The sequence below is a fragment of the Herpailurus yagouaroundi genome, unplaced genomic scaffold (assembly GCF_014898765.1).
Source record: "Herpailurus yagouaroundi ecotype Mexico unplaced genomic scaffold, PumYag 162, whole genome shotgun sequence".
NCBI classification, from domain to species: domain Eukaryota; kingdom Metazoa; phylum Chordata; class Mammalia; order Carnivora; family Felidae; genus Herpailurus; species Herpailurus yagouaroundi.
The window spans coordinates 49032811-49054707 of NW_024412403.1; the positions used below are offsets into that span (position 1 = coordinate 49032811).

At 36.6% G+C, this 21897-nt stretch overlaps 1 protein-coding gene across 1 annotated transcript in view; it reads left to right on the forward strand.

The window, feature by feature from the left end:
- Positions 1-21897, forward strand: part of ADGRG7 (adhesion G protein-coupled receptor G7) — a 72254-nt gene that overhangs the window by 19907 nt on the left and 30450 nt on the right. Inside the window, exons 5-10 of the mRNA XM_040484321.1 lie at positions 684-833; positions 1298-1401; positions 7541-7665; positions 7781-7888; positions 11364-11524; positions 11959-12114. Of these exons, the coding sequence (XP_040340255.1) occupies positions 684-833; positions 1298-1401; positions 7541-7665; positions 7781-7888; positions 11364-11524; positions 11959-12114 (804 nt within the window). The remainder of the gene's footprint in view (positions 1-683; positions 834-1297; positions 1402-7540; positions 7666-7780; positions 7889-11363; positions 11525-11958; positions 12115-21897) is intronic.

Genomic DNA, 21897 nt, shown 5'->3' on the forward strand with positions numbered 1-21897 from the left:
GGAAAGGTAGTTTTAAAAATTTCCAACTTCTTGCTGACCAATAATTTTGTAAAATGTAATAAAAATGAATTACTAGGAAAATTGGATAAAAAAGATATGAAAAATACAGATTATTTTTTCTCTTCTAAAAGAGTTTTAAATTATTTCTTTACTTATATTTTATTGAAGTGTAATTGACATACAGTGTTACATTCGTTTCAGGTGTACAACATAGTGATTAGAACAAGTCTCTATGTTATGCTATGCTCATGCAAGTGTGGCTCCCATCTGAATACTAATCATTGAAAAAAATCATTAGATTCAATAACATGCAATTGTTGTAGAAGTTTCTGACCAGTAACTCTCAGTTTCTGTGCTTACCTTCCCTATGGACCCTATAACAAACAGTGAACCATTTGGTTCATGGTTCCCACCTTGAGTAGCATTGCTTTCCCTAAGGCAGCCTGTCTTAGTTCATTAATCCTGGCAGATAGTAAAGGCTGGAAAAACCACCAGCCTGCGTGTACTTTGTCCTTTTCACAAGTAGAGAAACAAACATGAAGAAGCAAGTGGATGTGATATTCAGGAGATTGAGGGTCAGCTGAATTCCAGTTTATTCACCTGCAATTGTTTGCAAAGTATTTGGACATAGTTGTATAAATCTGGCTGTTTTGTTTTGTTTTGTTTTGTTTTGTTTTTAACAGATAGACAATATGGGAGCACAGTTAGAGAACATTTCTAGTGAAACTCAGATTTTAACATCTAATGCCAGTAAAATGACTCCTGAGAACATCACTTCTGCTGCTAGAGTGGTCGGACAGATATTCAACGCATCCAGAAATGCTTCCTTTGTGGTAAAACTCACAAGGTTTTAAAAGGGGGGAGGGGAAGAAAAACAAAGACATGGAAAGACAGACAAAACTAGAAATCCCTTTACTTAGTTCAATAGTAAGTATAATTATACTAAGTATCGTGGGCTGTGATGTTTTCATAGTCAGAACCCTGCACTCTTATTTTGTTTCTGCTTCTGGATCCAAGCATCTGCTTTTGTGTTCTCGGGGTGGGGTAGAGTTTCTGTGAAAGACCTTGCTTTGAGGGGAAATTCAGAAGCCTAAGCTTCCCAATTGACTCAATTTAAATTTCCATCATGCTTTATCTTTATTCTCTCTGCCATCTAAAACTAAACCTTCAATTTTGAAAAACACTTGCCTCTGGATTACCATACCAGTGGTGCCACATGATTCTGCAATAATTCATGATAATGATGATGTATGATGTATGTCTTCTATGATGATGGTTTGGTCCCTTGTTCTGGTAGGCAAAAGACACTGCTGTATCTACAGTGAGTCAACTTCTAAGTGTCAGTGAAGATGTTTTTCAAGAAGTTCCGGGTGCTCCTCCTGATGATGATGCTTTCACAACGTAAGCACAATTCCAGTTGGGAAAGAAAACATTACAAAGTGCTGTGTACCATTAAGACAGGTGTTTTTGTTTCTCTCATGGATGCACGAACTAGCTGATTCCTAGAGAATGAAGACTGAAGCCTTGGCTTTCCACCTGATCTTCATGTACTAGATAGGGTGGTATATGTTAACTCTTGGTTCCAGGGGTGTCCCTGGCCTAGGATATAGAGAGCAACTAGGATGATTTAGATTAGACTTCTTTTCCCGGCCTTAGCTGGGCATGGCCAAGGGTCAACCTGCATGCACAATAGGAGCTCTTCCAACTCTTTTCTCAGCATAGAGCTGAAAGGAACAACATAACTTTGCGGGACAAAGCTCCCTACCCACAACTCAGCTATCCTTGAGATACTGGTGTATTTTGGTTAAGCTTTCTTAAGCTTTCCCAAGACTACATTGAAAAAAAAAAAAAAAGAATCCAACTCTACCTACTTTCTCTATTTTTGATTCCAGTGGGTTGGCATAGTTTTGGTTGTATATTTATAATAAAACTCATGTACTTTATTATAAAGTTCCCTCACTATGATTCATTATGGTTTTATCTTATACACAGCTTTTTTTGAGTTTTAAAAAATTTAAAATTTAAAAACTTTAAGTTTTAAAGTAATTTAAGTAAGTAATTTGACCACATTTTTATGCATGCTCATTGTAGAAAAATAAGAAAATATATAGATGAGCAAAATTTTATTTTATTTTATTTTTACTTAAAATTTTTTTTAATATCCACTTATTTTTGAGAGAGAGAGAGAGAGAGAGAGAGAAAGAGAGAGAGCAGGGGAGGAGCAGAGAGAGTGGGAGACACAGAATATGGAGACACAGGCTCCAGGCTTCAAGCTGACTGTCAGCACAGAGCCCAACATGGGGTTCGAACCCATGAACTGTGAGATCATGACCTGAGCTGAAATCGGATGCTTAACCAACTGGGTCTGAGCCACCCAGACACCCCTAGATGAGCAAAATTCTAAAAATTGTTCCACCTTTATTAACTTGAGGGTATGTATTCTTCCAGATGTTTTCCTCTGTATGTGTGTGTGTTTGTATCATATTACATACTTTACAGATTTATAGCCTGTTTTTGTCATTTAATACTCCATGAATATCTTTTTAATATAAATATCCAAAAATTTATATCATAAATTTTTATTTTATTATTTTTATTTTTGAGATAGCATGCACAAATGGGGAAGAAGGGCACAGAGACTGAGAGGGAGAGAGAGAGAGAGAGAGAGAGAGAAACTTAAGCAGACTCCATGTTTCTCATTCTCATGAACCATGAGATCATGACCTGAGCAAAAATCAAGAGTCAGATGTTCAACTGACTGAGTCTCCCAGGTGCCCCTGCATCATAAATTTTAGATACTGCAAAATATGAGTGAACTTTAAGCAATTCCTGCTGAGGGACATTTTGATTACTTCAAGTCTTTTAAAACTTTAAGCAATCAACATTCTTATACACAATCTCTGTTTGCAAGGCCCAATATTTTTTTTAGGAGAAAGTCCTGGAAGAACTTACCAGTTTTCTAATTTTTACAGTGTTGAGCCCTCAAAGTAGAAAAAGTACAAAAGCATGAAATGCATAGTACATTCACAAGTTATAATTCTGAGACCTGGTTGTCATTTCAGCAGTTCAACTGGTGTATTTTATGACTTCAAATTTCAGTAGGAGTCTAGGCCCTTCCGACTGGGAGTGTGGAGATTCCCATTTTTCCTGAAGTTGGAGAAGAAAGTGGCCATAGCACTCAGAGTCTATGTTGAGTGACCATGGATCCAAGAGCTGGAGCGGGCTCCCCCCAGACCTGGAGGCTCTGTGTTTGCAGTCTTGCTAGGCAGAGAGGAGAAGAGTGGATGTTTCTGGTGAGAAAGTTGAGGAAACAGCAACTATGAGATTTGGCTGAGAAAGTCATACATCATGATACAGATGAAAGTACTGTCCTGACAATAAGTAATTATGAATTTTACTGGCTTAAGACATGGAGAATCAATTGTGTGTATTTATGTGTAATATCCAAATGGCTTCAGAGGAGGTGGTTAGAGGATAAAAATTTTAAATATGGGACACACTGAAACATGAAATGTAATCACACTCATAGTAATCCTTCCCATTCTGCATTTCTAGTCTACTTACTTTTTCTAATCCCATTGTGAAAGCTGACCCTCTCCCATGTGATCTTGTATATAAGCTCTTGTGGACTCAGGTCCTTATTCACTCAGATAAGTCTGTTGCCTCAGCCTCCAGGCCCCAGCCTCCCACACTTATTACTCCTCAAGAGCTGCCAACAGAGGTGACCTCTAATACTCTCTCTGGGGAAGGAAACTAATTCCTTCCAAACTCTGTCCCCTCAACCTGGGCCTACACACAGGGTCTCCTGACAGACACCAGGCTTCAGTTACTCATCTCCCTTTGACTTCTACCTTCTTTCACTTACAGTTTCTGGTTTGCATCCCTAAGCTACTGGACTCCCCTTCTCAACTTATGGAGAGAAGCGGACAGTGTGAGACTAAAACTCCTTAAGTGGAGAAGGGGAGACTGGTGAAGTTCTCTAACATCCATGCATCCATTCTCTTGGTCTGAGTTGGGAGGAGCCTGGACAAAGTCTCTGCTGTTAAGGGCACCCTGCTACAATCACTGAATCTAAGACTTCATTTTTCCATTTTGACCACATGCTGCAAAGACTGACCCATAACCCTGGAACTCTGCCCTCAAATTCAAGCCCATAATTGTCCTTGTTTACCTATTTTTGGGAATGGAAAACTGCTTCCCTAATACTGACCACTTTGTACATTTACATTTCACATTTTTATTTGTAATCTTGTTCCAACCAGCCTTCTTTGGTTAAAAGATCCTCACTTAGATTATTTTGACCAGAGATTTATTGTAAAGAAGCTTATGGAATCTCATGGGAACCTAAGAACAGTACCATAATATGGCAGGACTTTATGGATCCTGGAGTAAGGGGGTGGCAGGGCATCCAAGGCAGTTTTGAAGGTCCCATTAAAGGAGTTTGTGGGCCTTCCTTCTGGGAGAATATAACAGTTATGGCAACAGACTTTGGAGTCAAATAATCCTGGGTTCAATCTTAGCATTGTTATTTAGTAGGTCCATGATTTTGGCCAAATTCGTATCTTTTGGAAAAGCCTCAGATTCTTCAGTATAATATGGGAGTAACTGTGGGACTCACTTCAGTAAGATTCTTGTGAGGCTTAACTGAGATAATATATGTAAATAACTAGCACGATACCTGACTTATACACATTAAGTCTTGAAAAAAAACCAAAAAACATTGGCAGTTGTCTTTATAATTAATATGACTCAGTAAACATGTATGTTTCATTTTTACTTCTAGTTTCTGCTCTGTCATAAATTGACCCTGTTGTTCATAATATTGGGGAAATAGTTTAAAACAGAATCTTTTCCCAACCCAGAAATGCTCTCCACAAAGACAGTAGAGAAAGAAAACACTCTTTATTGCATAAGCATTAAAGCAGAATGTGATGTGTATCATAGGCAAACACTAAGAGATTGCAGATAGAAAGGAGTCTCACTGCTTTATATAGCCAACCAGATATATCCCATTACATACAAGTTTTCAGGTAATCAATAACTAATCCTCAATTAAGAGAACTTAACAGCACTATTTGTCACACATAGTTCATCCTAGGTTAACCTGGTAATTGAGGTGACCATTTGTATTAGCTAACTGACTTTATTCAGAGGAAGAACAAACTTCACATATCTTTATGACAGGAGGTAGCTTTGCAACTTGGAGCAAGGTACCCACCCACTAAAATTAGGCTCCTATCCTCCACAGAAACTGGAAAATAGGGGCGCTAACTCCCTTGATGTTTACATTTCAAAAAGATGGCTTCCATGTCCTTGCAAAAGACATTCCTAGGTCATAAATTGACAAAATGCCCATCTAGCTTTCTTCTTTTCTTTTTTTTTTTTATTTTTAATGTTTATTTATTTTTGAGAGAGAGAGATTGAGAGAGACAGAGTATGAGTAGGGGAGGGACAGAAAGAGAGGGAGACACAGAATCTGAAGCAGGCTTCAGGCTCTGAACCATCAGCACAGAGCAAGATGCAGGGCTTGAACCCACAAACCGTGAGATTATGACCTGAGCTGAAGTCAGATGCTTAACCGACTGAGCCACCCAGACGCCCTGCCATCTAGCTTACAAAAGAATTTATTTATATTTCAAACAGAGGAAAAAGTACTTACAAAGTACTTTACAAAGTACTTTACAAAGTAAATGCTCATAGGAAAAGGAAGAGAGAGAAATTACTTCTCTTATTTTCAACAGGAAAGTTAAGTCTCTTATTTTTTTTTTTAATTTTTTTTTCAATGTTTATTTATTTTTGCGACAGAGAGAGACAGAGCATGAATGGGGGAGGGGCAGAGAGAGAGGGAGACACAGAATCAGAAACAGGCTCCAGGCTCTGAGCCATCAGCCCAGAGCCCGACGCGGGGCTCGAACTCACGGACCGCGAGATCGTGACCTGGCTGAAGTCGGACGCTTAACCGACTGCGCCACCCAGGCGCCCCAAGTCTCTTATTTTTAATTTGTATTTGTCTTTACAATGACAGAATGACCTCTCTGGTCCCCTCTAAACCATGGTTGTCCTGATATGACTATGACACTAACTTGAAAATTCCTGGGTGAAAGAATCTGATTGCTTCTTCTAGTCATTTGTACTGGTTTTGGTCAGCCTCTGCGTTGGGTACCCTGAGGCAGAGCATGCATCTCTAATATAATCAGCGATGGCAAGAGGAGGGAAGAATCACATGGAAGAAAAATACAGCCTTGAAAGTGGCTGTGACTAGAGCCTTGAAAACCCTTGAAAAGTGGTTATGGACCCTGCAGTCACTGCCATATATCTAGTACATTGTTCTCTTTAGCCTTCAAATGCCTGAGGGAGCACCTCTTGCTATCTCCAGTGTTTCATAGGGTACTGACCTCTTAGTAGGTGCTCAACAGATATTGTTTGTTTGACAAATGTACAAAATATGCTCTTAGAAGATTAGAATTTTGTTAGGCATTCCTTCTGTTGAAAGCAGCTCTGGAGTATGACTGTTATTCTTTACATGGAGTATGGTTGTTATTCTTTATTCTTTAGTGTGAATTGCTAAAAATTCATAAAATGGAGTTATGAATAGAAAACATTTAAAACAGAGAAAGCAACTCAAATGGTTCCATATGAATTATTGTCACATTCTCTTTATAAAAACAATCTTTAATTATTTTAAAGTTTATTTCTTTATTATGTCACTTGGGGAAGGGAAAAATACTTTAGTGGACAAAATAAAAATTTAGAATATGGAACACCTACATTTTAATGAAATCCCTTCTTTCTAGGAAAACTAGATTGAACCATTTATCTTAGATATAGAGATTTTGTTTTGTCAAGTACAGAAATAGTACAAATATTTGTTAAAGCAAACAAGGAAAAGAAAAGGTCTTATGGCTTTTCTTGGAGAACACCAAATTGACAGGTTCTCCCCACTCCCTCCAACCTTCTATCTAATCTGTCTTTGAAGTTATCCAAAGTAGAAAAGAATATAGTGGAAACCTGCAATGTTTAGTTAATAACTGAGGCTGTGAGCTCAAAGATGTACTCTTACATGGTTCCAAATGAATTGTTGCCTCTGGAACCACCAACTCACAAGAGATGCTTGAGACCTGAAGGGGTTCACGTGAGAGAAGAGAAGGGAGTTGAATAAGTGGAAATTGATTCTCACCACTGTAGAAGCAAGAAGCACATGTCCGGTCAATGATGGGTAGCAACACCACCCTTTTGTGAAGAGCAGCACAATAAAGATTATTTCTATGGGGAAATTTGTCTTTCTTGAGTTCCAGCTGTCTGGAATCTATATACAGGGTATCTTTCAGGGGAGAGAGTCCACCAGAATTTTAGAAAAATTATATGTAACAAAGAAACACTCTGGTGAAGAAAATAAATTATTTTAAGTTGATTGTGCCATTGTGTGATCACATGAGTTCTGTGGTCATGCCTTTCTACTGGAATGTGGGAGAGAACACATACCACTGATTTTTATGACAAATCTATAGAATATTATGTTGTTATGTTTTATTCTATACAGGCTTATTCAACAAATGGAGAGTTATTCCTTGTCTTTGGATAGCACTTCAGTGGTGAAACCTAATGTAGCAGTACAGACTGTTTTATCCTCTACAAAAAGCACTGTGCTCTTCTCTGTGAAGAAAGGTGAGGTGTTTATCTCATGTATTTATGATAGCAGAGAGCATTCTGCTATCAACCATGAACAATGCCCTATTTGTGAAAATGTTGACTTAAAATTCTACTTTTCTCCCTCTCACAGGAGATAGTGATTCTCTCATTTCTGGTTCCATAACTGTGGACACAAATGTGAGCAACCCTAATCCAGATGCAGAGACTGAACTTCAAATTTTGCTCAATACCTCAAAAAGTAGGTTTCAAACTTTGTTTCAGTAAAAAATACCCTCAAATTTATGGAATTAGTAACTTAAAATCCACTGAGTGAAAAATAATGTTTACTTAGTTTCATACTGAGTAATTTGCATTTGAGTTCATTTGAGCTCTGACAAATTATGGTAATCTCTACTATTCTGGATGATAGAGATGATTTCTTTCTCTCTTTTTTTTTCTTCAAAAGCCTTGGAGCAGAGTTGAAATACTCTGATCATGGACACAGATATTTTTGTCTAACAAAAATCTAGCTAATGCAGGTCTGTTTTACACTTAAAAATACATTTAAAAATATTCGGTCACAAATTCTGCCCATATTTACTAGTGGCATGGCATTTACAGGCACGGATTCATCCTATGGGCCTGCCTCAGGATATTTTATGTAACTGACACAGTCACCATCTTGTGGCAACAGATTTTAGCTATCTCCACTACTATGGTACTTACCCTATCATCTTGCATACGGCCCTTCAGGAATTTTTATGTCTAACGTGAAATGTTGGTACTTTTCAAAGTCTAAAAAAAGTGATTATTTTGACAATAACAATAAGCAAAATAGGCACACACATTGCTTTATTCTCTCCCCAAATAAAAAAAAATCTGATCCTAGAAAGTATACATTTCAGAATTAATAATGGCACTACTAAAGAAGAAGCGGGTATTATTCGTGTGTCTGGCATGCTGTGGAATTTTGCTTCCATTTGCTTTGGATACATTCTTTGTGAAGGAGAGACTAAATCTAAGTCTTTTTTGTTCTTTCTGTGTTTTTCTTTTAATTAAAGAATATTTCATGCATATAGAAAAGTACAGAAAATAATGTAAGCACACCTATGTACCCACCAACAAGGCAAACTGATGTCAAATTTTGCTTTGTTTGCTTCAGACCCCCTAAAAAAAAAGAAGATATTACAGCTGCACCTGAAGTTCTGTGCCCTATCTTTTCCCATCTCTCCTCCCCAGAAATAACATCTATCTGAAGTTGGTACGCTTCATTTTTATGTTTGTCTTTAAACTTGTGCTACATATTTATATATCCATACATAAAATAGTCTATTTTGCAGGTGTTTAAAATATTTACATAAGTGGTATTATGTTGTATGGAACTTGCTTTTTTAAATTTTAATTTAATTAATTTTTTTTTGGAACTTGCTTTTTTTGAAAACTAAACATCTCTTTTTGGAGATTTATTCATATGTTATCTTAACTTTTGCCTATCTGATAAATATGTTACGAGTATTTTTATATTCCTTTTGCAGCTTTGAAGTTCAATGATACGTTAGATTTTTTTCCTTCCTTTACTTGAACATCTTTTCATGTGTTATTAGACATTCTGATTTTCTACTCTGTGACTTGCCTATTCAAACACTATGATCATTTCTCTACTGGCTTTTTGTTTGTCTTTTTCTTATTGGTCATTAGAAGTTCTTTGTGTACTCTGAACACAAAGTTATATATTTGTTATATATAAGTCACAAATATCTTTTCTCCAGTCTGTAGCAATGACATGGATGGAACTAGAGTGTATTATGCTAAGCAAAATAAGTCAGTCAGAGAAAGACAAATACCATATGATGTCACTCATATGTGGAATTTAAGAAACAAAACATAGAGGAAGGGAGAAAAAAAAGAGAGAGAGGGAGGCAAACCATAAGAGACTCTTAACTATAGAGAACAATCTGAGAGTCGATGGAGGTGAGGTGGGTGGAGGGATGGGCTAAATGGGTATTAAGGAGGGCATTTGTTATGATGAGCACTGGCTGTTATACGTAACTGATGAATTACTAAATTCTACTACTGAAACCAATATTACATTATATGTTAACTAACTAGATTTTAAATAAAAACTTGAAAGAAAAAACTGTCAAGAAGGTATATCCAGAAATTCAGATATTTAAAAAAATTATAGGTAAATAGAATTTCTTCTAGTGAATCTGAAGATCTAGTTGAAAGTGATTGTTTTCTAATAAATGAGCAAAATACTGTAGGAATGAGGAGAGGGGTAAGCAAGAATTTTCATTTTTTAATTTATATATTTCTATAGATTTGACCTTTAAATCAACCATGTCATTCTTTTATAAAAAACAATAATAATGAAAAGAAGCCTTACTGAATTTTTAGGGTTAACTTTGTTATCTAGTGTTGAGAAGGAACAATTTGGTAAGGTCAATGTGCCATGTAAAAACTCTGTAAACCGGGGCGCCTGGGTGGTGCAGTCGGTTAAGCGTCCGACTTCAGCCAGGTCAGGATCTTGCGGTCTGTGAGTTCGAGCCCCGCGTCGGGCTCTGGGCTGATGGCTCAGAGCCTGGAGCCTGTTTCCGATTCTGTGTCTCCCTCTCTCTCTGCCCCTCGCCTGTTCATGCTCTGTCTCTCTCTGTCCCAAAAATAAATAAACGTTGAAAAAAAAATTAAAAAAAAAATAAATAAAAGTAAAAACTCTGTAAACCAACGTCTTTATTTCTGGGTAGAGGATAGAACAACATGGCTGGCTGTGGAAGACATTTTAGGAGTCGTCAGGACATTGTCTGCCTATTTATGCAATCACACTGAATATGCTGGCTCACTGCCAGGGTTTTAGTTTTCCCGATATCACTAGTAAAAGCAGAGTTTAGAAAATTATTTCAGTCTAAAATGTGTAATTATTTTTGTTGCTTCTGTTTTAAATATGACAACAGTTGTACAAAGTGTTAAGAGGCATTCCTCAGGTTGTTCTGTTTGACCACTGCCATGGCCAGTCTCCATACAAAAACCCTCTGCTGTGGCCATGCTTTTCTAGGGCCTCTGAGGAATAGCTGACCGCTTTTTCCAGCCCCCTGAAGAAATATGTCACAATAGCCTTTTAGCCTCGGGAAAGACCTGTGATCATCATGAAGTAGTCAATAGTTCAAGAGATGATGGAAAGTATCTGGCTCCACTGAAACAGTCCCTGATATGTGCAACGTGGGCTCCTGGCTCTGTGGCTGAATAGACTGGTTTCTGCTCAGTCCCTTTTAACAGGACACAGAACTCACAGACCACTTTTCTAGGCACAGCTGCCTCCATATTCGCTCACTGTTTCTGGTCTGATGTCTTAACAGTGGGTAAAGAGACATGGCTTTAGGCTACCTGAATGTCATGTTCACTCTTGCTGCATAGAAAGCAAGATGTTATTTTTATACATGAGATCCTCACAATACCTCCTTGAGGTGGATTAGGTAGAAACTTTTGTCCCTATTTAGAAGGTAAGGAATCTGAAACTCAGGAAAAAAAAATTAACGTGAGTGGAATGGCAAGCCACAGGTTATATATGTTAATTACATATTGCAATTGAAGAAAGATTCATCCAGCAAACCATTTTTACTATACTTTACTCAAAGATAAGCAGCCATGCAGTTGAACAATGACATGGGACTTTGTTTTTTGTTTGCCCTTAGGTTCGTTTGTTGATTTTAGTTTTTATTTATTTTTTTTCTTCACAGGTAACACAACATGTGGCTTTATAGTGTATCAAAACAGCAAGTTTTTCCGATCAAAAATTTTTAAACCTAAATCAAATTTTAGTCAAAAAATTATCTCAGGCAAAACTAACGAAACAAAAAAAGATCAGAGAACTTCTGTTGAAATTGTCTTTAACCCAAGGGTGAGTTTTTCCCACTAACAACAAAAAAATTCTGTCCACTTTTGATTATAAAAGCAGGGTTGGTTGGGCAAAAGAAATCTACAGAAAAACCCTTTATTTTTTTAAGTTTTTGTTTAAATTCCTGTTAGTTAACATACAGTGTAACATTAGTTTCATGTGTATAATATAGTTATTTCACAGGAAAATTCTGTGAAAGATTCTTTGAAAATATTCATTTATACCTTCTCCCACCTATGTTTTTGTCAGACTAGCTAAATGCAAAATGAACTAATTTGAATTTCATATCCTTTTCCCTCCTCCCTAATCTATAATGAAGATGTTACACTTAGTACATACCTAATTGATTTCTAATATGCTTATTTTCTTCTATTTGATTTTTTTCTACCTGGTTAAGTATTTAAAAAGAAATTAGTTGTAATTTTTTCAATTTACAGTATGATCAAAAAACGTTCCAAATTCATTCCTATGCCTGTGTCTATTGGAATTTCATAAAAAGAGATTGGGACACAAATGGCTGTCACAAACGGAGGGGCACTGATGAATTCTTGTACTGCCACTGCAACCATACTACGAATTTTGCTGTATTAATGGTAAGGATGTACATAGTAATCTCTTTCGGGCCAAGAATTTTCCTTATACACAGCTCTGGTATATACTAAGTTGGAGATACCTTTGGGGCTTATTTTGCATAGAAATTCAACCTAGGTTACATGGAAAAACAGGGAATGGAGTGATGACTTAAAAAGGAAGTTCTGGTAAAAGCAAGTAAATAGAGATTTTTACAGTATGGTCTCAGGGTGGGTGAGTTCAGCACTGTGCATTTATTAGTGAGAAGGGAGCGCATATGCAAAAGAGGAACTGACAGACTCCATTCAACTAACTCACATGTGAAACTTGAAGTTGTTATAGCCAGAGGTAAGGCTGTATAGTCTGTGTCGAGGGTGGGTTTAATGCATACTTGACTATGGATGGGCAGTTTAAATAAGTTACTCAAAGCTTTTTCCACTGGAATAATCTACGTTGCTAAGTTTATGCTAGAAGATAAAAGAGGAAAAACTCTTGAATTTATCCAATTTGTTCCATAGTTCCTTTATGTATTTCTTAAAGCTTAAAAGCAATTTTTTAGAAATATGAATATAGTTGACACACAATGTTACATTAGTTTCAGGTGTATAGCATAGTGATTCGACACGTTTCTACATTAGGCTGTGCTCACCACAAGTGGAGCTATCATCTGTCACCTTTCAATGCTACCACAGTACCACTGACTATATTCCTTATGCTTTGTCTTTTATTCCTGTAATTATTTATTCCATAACTGAAAGCCTGTATTTCTCACTCCCTTCACTCATTTTGTTCTCCTCCATTCTCTGCCCTCTGGCAACATCAGTTTATTCTCTGTATTTACAGGTCTGATTATGCTTTTTCTTTGTTTATTCAAGTGTTTTTGTTTTTAGATTTCACATGAGTGAAATGATATGGTATTTTTCTTTCTCAGTCTGACTTATGTCCCTTAGCATAATACCCTCGAAGTCCACTCATGTTGTTGCAAATGGCACAATCTCATCCTTTTTTATGACTTTGTAATATTTCATCATACAAACATACCACATCTTACTTATCCATTCATCTATTAATGTATTCCTTATATCTTTTAGCTACAAAGCTATCCTGTGTGATAACTGATAACACTTAGCTCTGATGTTCAGCTAAAAATGCACCTTTGAAAGTTCTTGGGTTGACTCTTTTAAGAGAGAAACTTTTGTTTGTTCTATTTTCAGAAATGTATTATTCTGGTAAAACCAAAAATGTTAGTTTTTACACTTGATGGAATGCTTTTATATGTAATGTAATGGGGAAGGATGTAGTGTCTTACACTTATTGATACTATGAATCTTCCTGAGACAAGCAGATGTTTCCATTCTCCACTAAATGTGATGTAGCTATATTCGGGAAGCCAATAGAGATCAGAACATACTGGCACAACATAGGATATCAAATGTTGGAAACTTTCTTATAAAAAAAATTATTGCATACATTTTTATTTATTTTTTTAAATTTTATTTAAATCCAAGTTAGTTAACATATAGTGTAATAATGGTTTCAGAAGTAGAATTTAGTGATTCATCCCTTACATATAACACCCAGTGCTCATCCCAACAAGTGTCTTTCTTAATATCCATCACTGATTTAGCCCATTCCCTCACCCACCTCCCCTCCAGCAGCTCTCAGCTTATTCTCTGTATTTAAAAGTCTCTCATGGTTTGCCCCCCTCTCTGTTTTTATCTTATTTTTCCTTCCCTTCCCCTTTGTTCATCTGTTTTGTTTCTTAAATTCCAATTATGAATAAAATTTTATGATATTTGTCTTTTTCTGACTGACTGACTTATTTTACTTAGCATAATACATTCTAGTTCCATCCATGTCGTTGCAAAAGGCAAGATTTCATTCTCTTTGATCACAGAGTAATATTCATATATGTATATGTGTGTGTGCATATATATATATATATATATATATATATATATATGCCATTTCTTCTTTATCCATTCGTCAGTCAATGGATATTTGGGTTCTTGCCATAATTTGGCTATTGTTGATAGTGCTGCTATAAATATTGGGGTGCATGTGACCCTTCAAATCAGCATTTTGGTATCATTTGGATAAATACCTAATAGTGCAATTGCTGGGTCATCGGATAGTTCTATTTTTAATTATTTGAGGAACCTCCACGCTGTTCTTTAGAGGTGGCTGCACCAGTTTGCATTCCCAGCAGCAGTGCAAAAGGGTTCCCCTTTCTCTACATCCTTGCCAACATCTGTGATATCCTGAGTTGTTAGGTGTGAGGTGGTATCTCTGACAGGTGTGAGGTGGTATCTCATTGTGATTTTCATTTGTATTTCCCTGATGATGGGTGAAGTTGAGCATTTTTTCATGTGTCTGTTAGCCATCTAGATGTACTCTTTAGAAAAGTGTCCATGTTTTTTGCCCGTTTCTTCACTGGATTATTTGATTTTTGGATGTTGAGTTTGGTAACTTCTTTATAGGTTTTGGATACTAACCCTTTATCTGATATGCCATTTGCAAATATCTTCTCCCATTCCATCAGTTGCCTTTTAGTTTTGATTGTTTCCTTCACTGTGCAGAAGCTTTTTATCTTGAAGAAGTTCCAATAGTTCATTTTTGCTTTTGTTTCCCTTGCCTCTAGGCAAGTAAGAAGTTGCTATGGATGAGGTTAGAGGTTGTTGCCTGTTTTCTCCTCAAGGATTTTAATGGTTTCCTGTCTCACAATTGGGTCTTTCATCCATTTTGAGTTTTGTGTGTGTGTATAGTGTAAGAAAGTAATCCAGGTTTATTTTTCTGCATGTTTCTGTCCAATTTTCCCAACATGATTTGCTGAAAAGACTGTCTTTTCTATTGGACATTCTTTCTTGCTTTGTCAGAGATTAGTTGACCATATGTTTGTGGGTCCATTTCTGGGGTCTGGATTCTGTCCATTGATCTATGTGTCTGTTTTGTGCCAGTACCATACTGTCTTGATGATTATAGCTTTGTAACAAAGCTTGAGGCCCAGAATTGTGATGTCTCCAGCTTTGGTTTTATTTTTCAAGATTACTTTGGGGTCTTTTCTGATTCCATACGGATTTTTGAATTTTGTGCTCTAGCTCTGAAGAATGCTGTTTATTTTGATAGGGATTGTGTTGAATGTGTAGATTCAACAATTGTTGAATTGTATTTGTACAACAATTGTAATTGTGTATTTTAACAATATTTGTTCTTCTAATACATGAGCATGGAATGTTTTTCCATTTCTTTATGTCTTCTTCAATTTCTTTCATAACTTTTGTAGAATTTTCAGTGTACAGATATTTCTTTGGTTAGGTTTATTCCTAGGTATTTTACAGCTTTTGGTGTAACTGTAAATGGAATGTATTCCTTGATTTCTCTTTTTGCTTCTTCAATATTGGTGTATAGAAGTGCAACCAATTTCTGTACATTGATTTTCTATCCTGCAACTTTGCTGAATTCATGGATCAGTTCTAGAAGTTTTTTGGTAGTGTCTTTCAGGTTTTCCATGTAAAGTAGCATGTCATCTGTGAAGAGTAAAAGTTTGACTTCTTCTTTACTGATTTTGATGCATTTTATTTCTTTTTGTTGTCTGATTGCTTAAGCTAGGACTTCCAACACTGTGTTGAACAACAATGGTGAAAGTGGACATCCCTGTCATGTTCCCGACATTAGGGGGAAAGCTCTCAGTTTTTCCCCATCGAGGATGATATTAGCTGTGGGTCTTTTGTATATAGCCTTTATGATCTTGAGGTATGTTCCTTCTATCCCTACTTTCTTGAGGGTTGTTATTAAGAAAGGGTGCTGTATTTTATCAAATGCTTTTTCTACATCTATTGAGAGGATCATGTGGTTCTTATCCTTTCTTTTATTGATGTGATGTATCTCACTGATTGACTTGCAGATATTGAACCACTCCTGCAGCCCAGGAATAAATCTCACTTGATTGTGATGAATAATTCCTTTAATGTATTGTTGGATTTGGTTTGCTATTATCTGGCTGAGAATTTTTGCATCCATGTTCATCAGGGAGATTGTCTGTAATTCTCCTTTTTAGTGGGGTCTTTGTCTGGTTTTGAAATCAAAGTAATGCTGACTTTGTAGAATGAGTTTGGAATTTTTCCTTCCATTTCTATTTTTTGTAACAGCCTCAAAAGAACAGATATTAATGCTTCTTCAAATGTTTAGTAGAATTCCCCTGGGAAGCCATTTGGCCCTGGGCTCTTGTTTTTTGGGAAATTTTTTATTACTGATTCAATTTCTTTATGGTTATGGGTCTGTGTAAATTTTCTATTTCTCCCTGTTTTAGTTTGGTAGTTTATATGCTTTTAAGAATTTGTGCATTTCCTTCAGATTGCCCAATTTGTTGGCATATAATTGCTTATAATATTCTCTTATAATTGTTTGTATTTCTGTGGTTTTAATTGTGATCTCTCCCCTTTCATTCATGATTTTATTTATTTGGGTCCTTTCTTTTTTCTTCTTGATAAGTCTGGTTAGGGGGTTATCCATTTGTTAATTCTTTCAAAGAACCAAATCCTGGTTTTGTTGATCTGTTCTACTCTTGATACACACACACACACACACACACACACACACACATATATATATATATATACACATATATGTATATATATATGTATATATAGATAGGCTATATATATATATATATATATATATATAAAATTGATTTCTGCTGTAATCTTTATTATTGCCTTTCTGCTGTTTGGGGGCTTTATTTACTGTTCTTTTTCCAGTTCCTTTAGGTGTAAGGTTAGGTTGTGTATCTGAGATATTTTTTCCTTCTTTAGGAAGGCCTGGATTGCTATATACTTCCCTTTCATGATTGCCTTTGCTTCTCCCAGGGGTTTTGTTTTTATTTTCATTGGCTTCCATGTACTTTTGCATTTCCTTTTTAATTTCTTGGTTAGATTATTCTTTCTTTAGTAGGGTGTTCTTTAATTTCCACATATTCGTAGTCTTTCCAAATTTTTTCCTGTGGTTGATTTCAAGTTTCATAGCATTGTTGTCTGAAAATATGCATGGCGTGATATCTATCTTTTTGTACTTGTTCAGGGTTGATTTGTGACCCAGTATGTGATCTATTCTGGAAAATGTTCCATGTGGACTCAAGAAGGATGTGTATTATGCTGCTTTAGGATGAAATGTTCTGAATATATCTGTTAAGTCCATCCAGTACAGTGTGTAATTGAGAGCCATTATTTACTTTGTTGATTTTCTGCTTAGATGACCTATCCACTTATATAAGTGGGGTGTTGAAGTCCCCTACTATTATGATATTATTATCTATGTGTTTCTTTATGTTTGTGATTAATTGATGTATTTATTTGGATATTTCAATTTGGGGGCATAAATATTTATAATTGTTAGCTCTTCTTGGTGGACAGTCCCCCTAATTATGATATAATGCCCTTCATCTTCATTTCTTGTTATAATCTTTGTTTTAAAATCTAGTTTGTCTGATATGGGGCACCTGGGTGGCTCAGTTGGTTGAGTGTCTGACTTTGGCTCAGGTCATGATGTCACAGCTCATGAGTTTGAGCCCTGAGTCAGGCTCTGTGCTGACAGCTCAGAGCCTGAAGCCTGGTTCAGATTCTGTGTCTCCCTCTCTCTCTACCCCTCCCCTGCTCACACTCTGTCTCTCTCTCAAAAATAAATAAACATTAAAAAAATAAAAAAAAATCTAGTTTGTCTGATATAAGTATGGGTACTCCAGCTTTCTTTTAATGTCCATTAGCATGACAGATGGCTTCCATCCTCTTACTTTCAATCTGCAGGTATCTTCAGTCTAAAATGAGTCTCTTGTAGGAAGCATATGGATGGGTTTTGTTTTCTTATCCATTTTGATATCCTATGTATTTTGATTGGAGCATGTAGTCCACTTACATTTAGTGTGATTATTGAAAGATATGAATTTAGTGTCATTGTGCTGCCTGTAGAGTTGGTGTTTCTGGGGACGTTCTTTGGTCCTTCCTAGTCTTTGTTGCTTTTGGTCTTTTTTTTTTTTTCTTTGTTTTTCTCCACTCAAGGAGTCCCCCTTAAAGTTTCTTGCAGGGTTTATTTAGTGGTCATGAACTCCTTTAGTTTTTGTTTGTCTGGGAAACTCTTTATCTCCTCCTCTTTTGACTGACAGCCTTGCTGGATAAAGAATTTTTAGCTGCATATTTTTCTGATTATGCACATTGAATATATCCTGCCACTTCTTTCTGGTCTGCCAAGTTTCTGTGGACAGGTCTGCTGTGAACCTGATCTGTCTTCCCTAGTAGGTTAAGGGCTTTTTTTTTCCACTTTCATAATTCTTTCCTTGTCTGTGTATTTTGTGAATTTGACTATGATATGCCTTGGTGGTGGTCAGTTTTTGTTGAATCTAATGGGAGTTCTCTGTGCTTCTTGGATTTTGATGTCTGTATGTTTCCCCAGATTAGGAAGGTTTTCAGCTATAATTTCCTCACATAAACCTTCTGCTCCTTTTTCTCTCTCTTCTTTTTCTGGGACTGCAATGATTTGAAAATTATTCCTCTTTAATAAGTCACTGAATTCTCCAAGTCTTGTATCATGACTTTTTGCCTTTGTTTCCCTCTTTTTTTCTGCTTCATTATTTTCAATAATTTTATCTTCTATATCACTGATTTGCTGCTCTGCTTTGTCCATCCTTACATTATGGCATGAATTTGAGATTGTATTTTTTAATTTTGGCCTGACTAGATTTTAGTTCTTTTGTCTCTGTAGAAAGGGATTCTCTGGTATCTTCTATCCTTTTCAACCCTAGGTAGCATTCTTATAATTGTGGTTTCAAATTCTAGGCCAGACATCTTAATTATATCTGTGTTGATCAAATCCCTGGCTGTCATTTCTTCCTGTTTTTTCTTTTGAGTTGAATTCCTCCATCTTGTCATTTTGGAGGAAGAAAAAGATTAATAAAATAAAAAATAAAAATTAAAAACAAAATAAAACAAAATCAAATAAAGGAAGCTAGATCTTAGGCATGTTTTGGTTTGCTGGTTGAGAGAAACTTGATAAAATAGAGAAAAAAGAGAAAGGAAAAAAGTTAAATTTTTAAAAAAAAATTTAAATAATAAAATGGAATAAAATAAAATAAAGAAAATAAAATAGAATAAAAAAATAAAAAAATAAAAAAGAATTTGCTCTTTCTGTGTCTAGGAAACAAAAAGAAAGAAAAAAGAAAAGAACCTAAGCAAAAACAGTATAGAAAATGAGCAAATAAAAGAACCAGCAAACAGAATAAAACCTGAATGAAGTTACATCCAGTATCCCCTAGAACAGAATCTTTGCAGCATATTATAGTCGTAGACTAATAAGCAGGTGGAAGGGATTTGTGCTGGTCTTCTAGGGGATGTGCCTGGAGGGTTCAGTTGAGCAGGGTTTGGTGTAATGGCTCCATTCTCCACCTGGTGGCACTGCTTAGCTTACTAGGGTCGATTTGTGTGTGTGCATGCACACACATGCACACATGTGCTTTAGAAGTGAAAATGACTTTACCCACCTTTCACACAGGAACCTGTAGCCTCATGACTTGCTATCAAGCACCCTCCTTTGTCATAGGCTTCTATCCACTCCCCACCTGTACCTTGTACCTGTCCAAGCTGTCCACTTGCCAGGTGGCACCTCCCTCCAGAGTTTTATCTCAGATAAGGCTGTGTTTCAAAACCCCACACTTCAGACACCCCTTTGACTTGGACCTGTGCCAACTCTCTGCAAGAGGGTCTCACCATACAATGGCCAGAAGCTGGCTTGCCCCAGAAAATGTTCCTGTGATCACACAGTGGCAGAGGCCACTGTGGGCAAATCACATCACACAGCTTGCACTAGGTTTCCCTACACTCTGGGGTCTTTGTTCTAATATCAATAAACGTGACCACTCTCCAAGGTCCACTGAGACTTTCACCTGCGGGGAGCCCATATGGCCTCTACCAAATGCACTCCAATCTGGGGAACCACTTCTCCCTATGTGGTACACGCATCCCTCAGACCACACTACTTCCTCCTGGAAAATTCTGGGGATTTTTCCCTACTTCCTCACCAGAACACTGAGCTCTGAAACTTCAGACTTTGGACTTCACTGTTTGTAGAATCCTGGCAGTATTGAAACCCTCTCCTTTTCTCCCTATCAGAGAACAGGTGTTGATTGTTTTCAGTCCCTGTGGGTATTTTCACTCTTTCTCTCTTTCTCTCCAGCTACTTTTAGGGGGAGTGCTTTTCTTGTGTGATTTCAATGTGCTGCATTCTCCCCCTTTGTCTTTCTTTCCTCTCTTTGTGAAAACAGCTCAGTACCCTCTATGGCTCCATGGCTTTTCTCTCCCCCAGTTCACCACTCCACACCCCATACCTGCCAAGTTCTCTGTTTCCAATTATGCAGATTGTTGCATTAATCCTCAGATCAGTTTCCTAGGTGTTCAAAACGGTTTGATGCTGATCTAGCTGCATTTCAGGGATGAGACAAGCTCAGGCTCCCTATACTACTCTGCCATCTTAACTCCTCTGTACTTGATTTACAAAAGTTTTTGAAATAACTATAGATTTCTTTCTTATTTATTTATTTCTATTTTACAGTCTTTATGTCACTTTTTAAAGTTTATTTATTTATTTTTGAGAGGAAGTGAGAGGGAAAGAGAGAGTACACACGTGCATGTGTGCCAGGGGCAAAGGGAGAGAGAATCCCAAGCGGGCTCTACGTTTTCAGTACAGAGCCCAACTTGGGGTTTGATCTCACGGTTCATGAGATCTCGACCTGAGCCAAATCAAGAGTCTGACACTTAACTAACTCAGCCACCCAGGCACCCCCATTTATTTCTTTTTCTTACTTTAGTGTACTGGATTTAACTTTCAGTACAATTTTTTTTATATCAAGTTTTAATTTACATTCTAGTTACTTAACATATGGTTTTATATTAGTTTTAGGAGTAGAATCCAGTGATTCATCACTTACATATAACACCCAGTGCTCATCACAAGTGCCCTCCTTAACACCCATCACCAATTTAGACCATCCCTCCCCCCACTTTCCCTCCTTTAACTCTCAGTTTGTTCACTATAGTTTAGAGTCTCTTATGGTTTTCCTCCCTCTCTTTTTTCCCCCTTCCCCTATGTTCATCTGTTTTGTTTCTTAAGTTTCATATATGAGTGAAATAATATGGTATTTGTCTTTCTCTGACTGACTTATTTTGCTTAGCATAATACACTCTAGCTCCATCCATGTCATTGTAAATGGCAAGATTTCATTCTTTTTGATGTCTGAGTAATATTCCATTGTGTGTATGTGTGACACACAGCACATCTTCTTCATATCACATCTTCTTTATCCATTCCTCAGTTGATGGACATTTGTGCTTTTTCCATAATATGACTATTGTGGATAATGCTGCTATAAACATTGGGGTTTATGTGCCCCTTCAAGTCAGCATTTTTGTATCCTTTGGGTAAATACCTAGTAGTTTAATTGCTGGGTCAAAGGGTAGTTCTATTTTTAACTTTTTGAAGACCTCTATACTGTTTTCCAGAATGGCTGCACCAGTTTGCATTCCCACCAGCACTGTAAGAGGTTTCCCCTTTCTCCACATCCTCACAAACGTGTTATTTCCGGAGTTGTTAATTTTAGCCATTCTCACAGGTGTGAAATTATAGTTTTCTTACTTTAACTATCAAACCTTTATTATTTTAATTGACTTTGCTTATTTTCTAACGTATTGCAGAGAGATCTGCTTTCTTAATTAGAAAATAGTAAAGATAAAAATTAACTTTTTTGATCCTTTAAGATCATTACTATC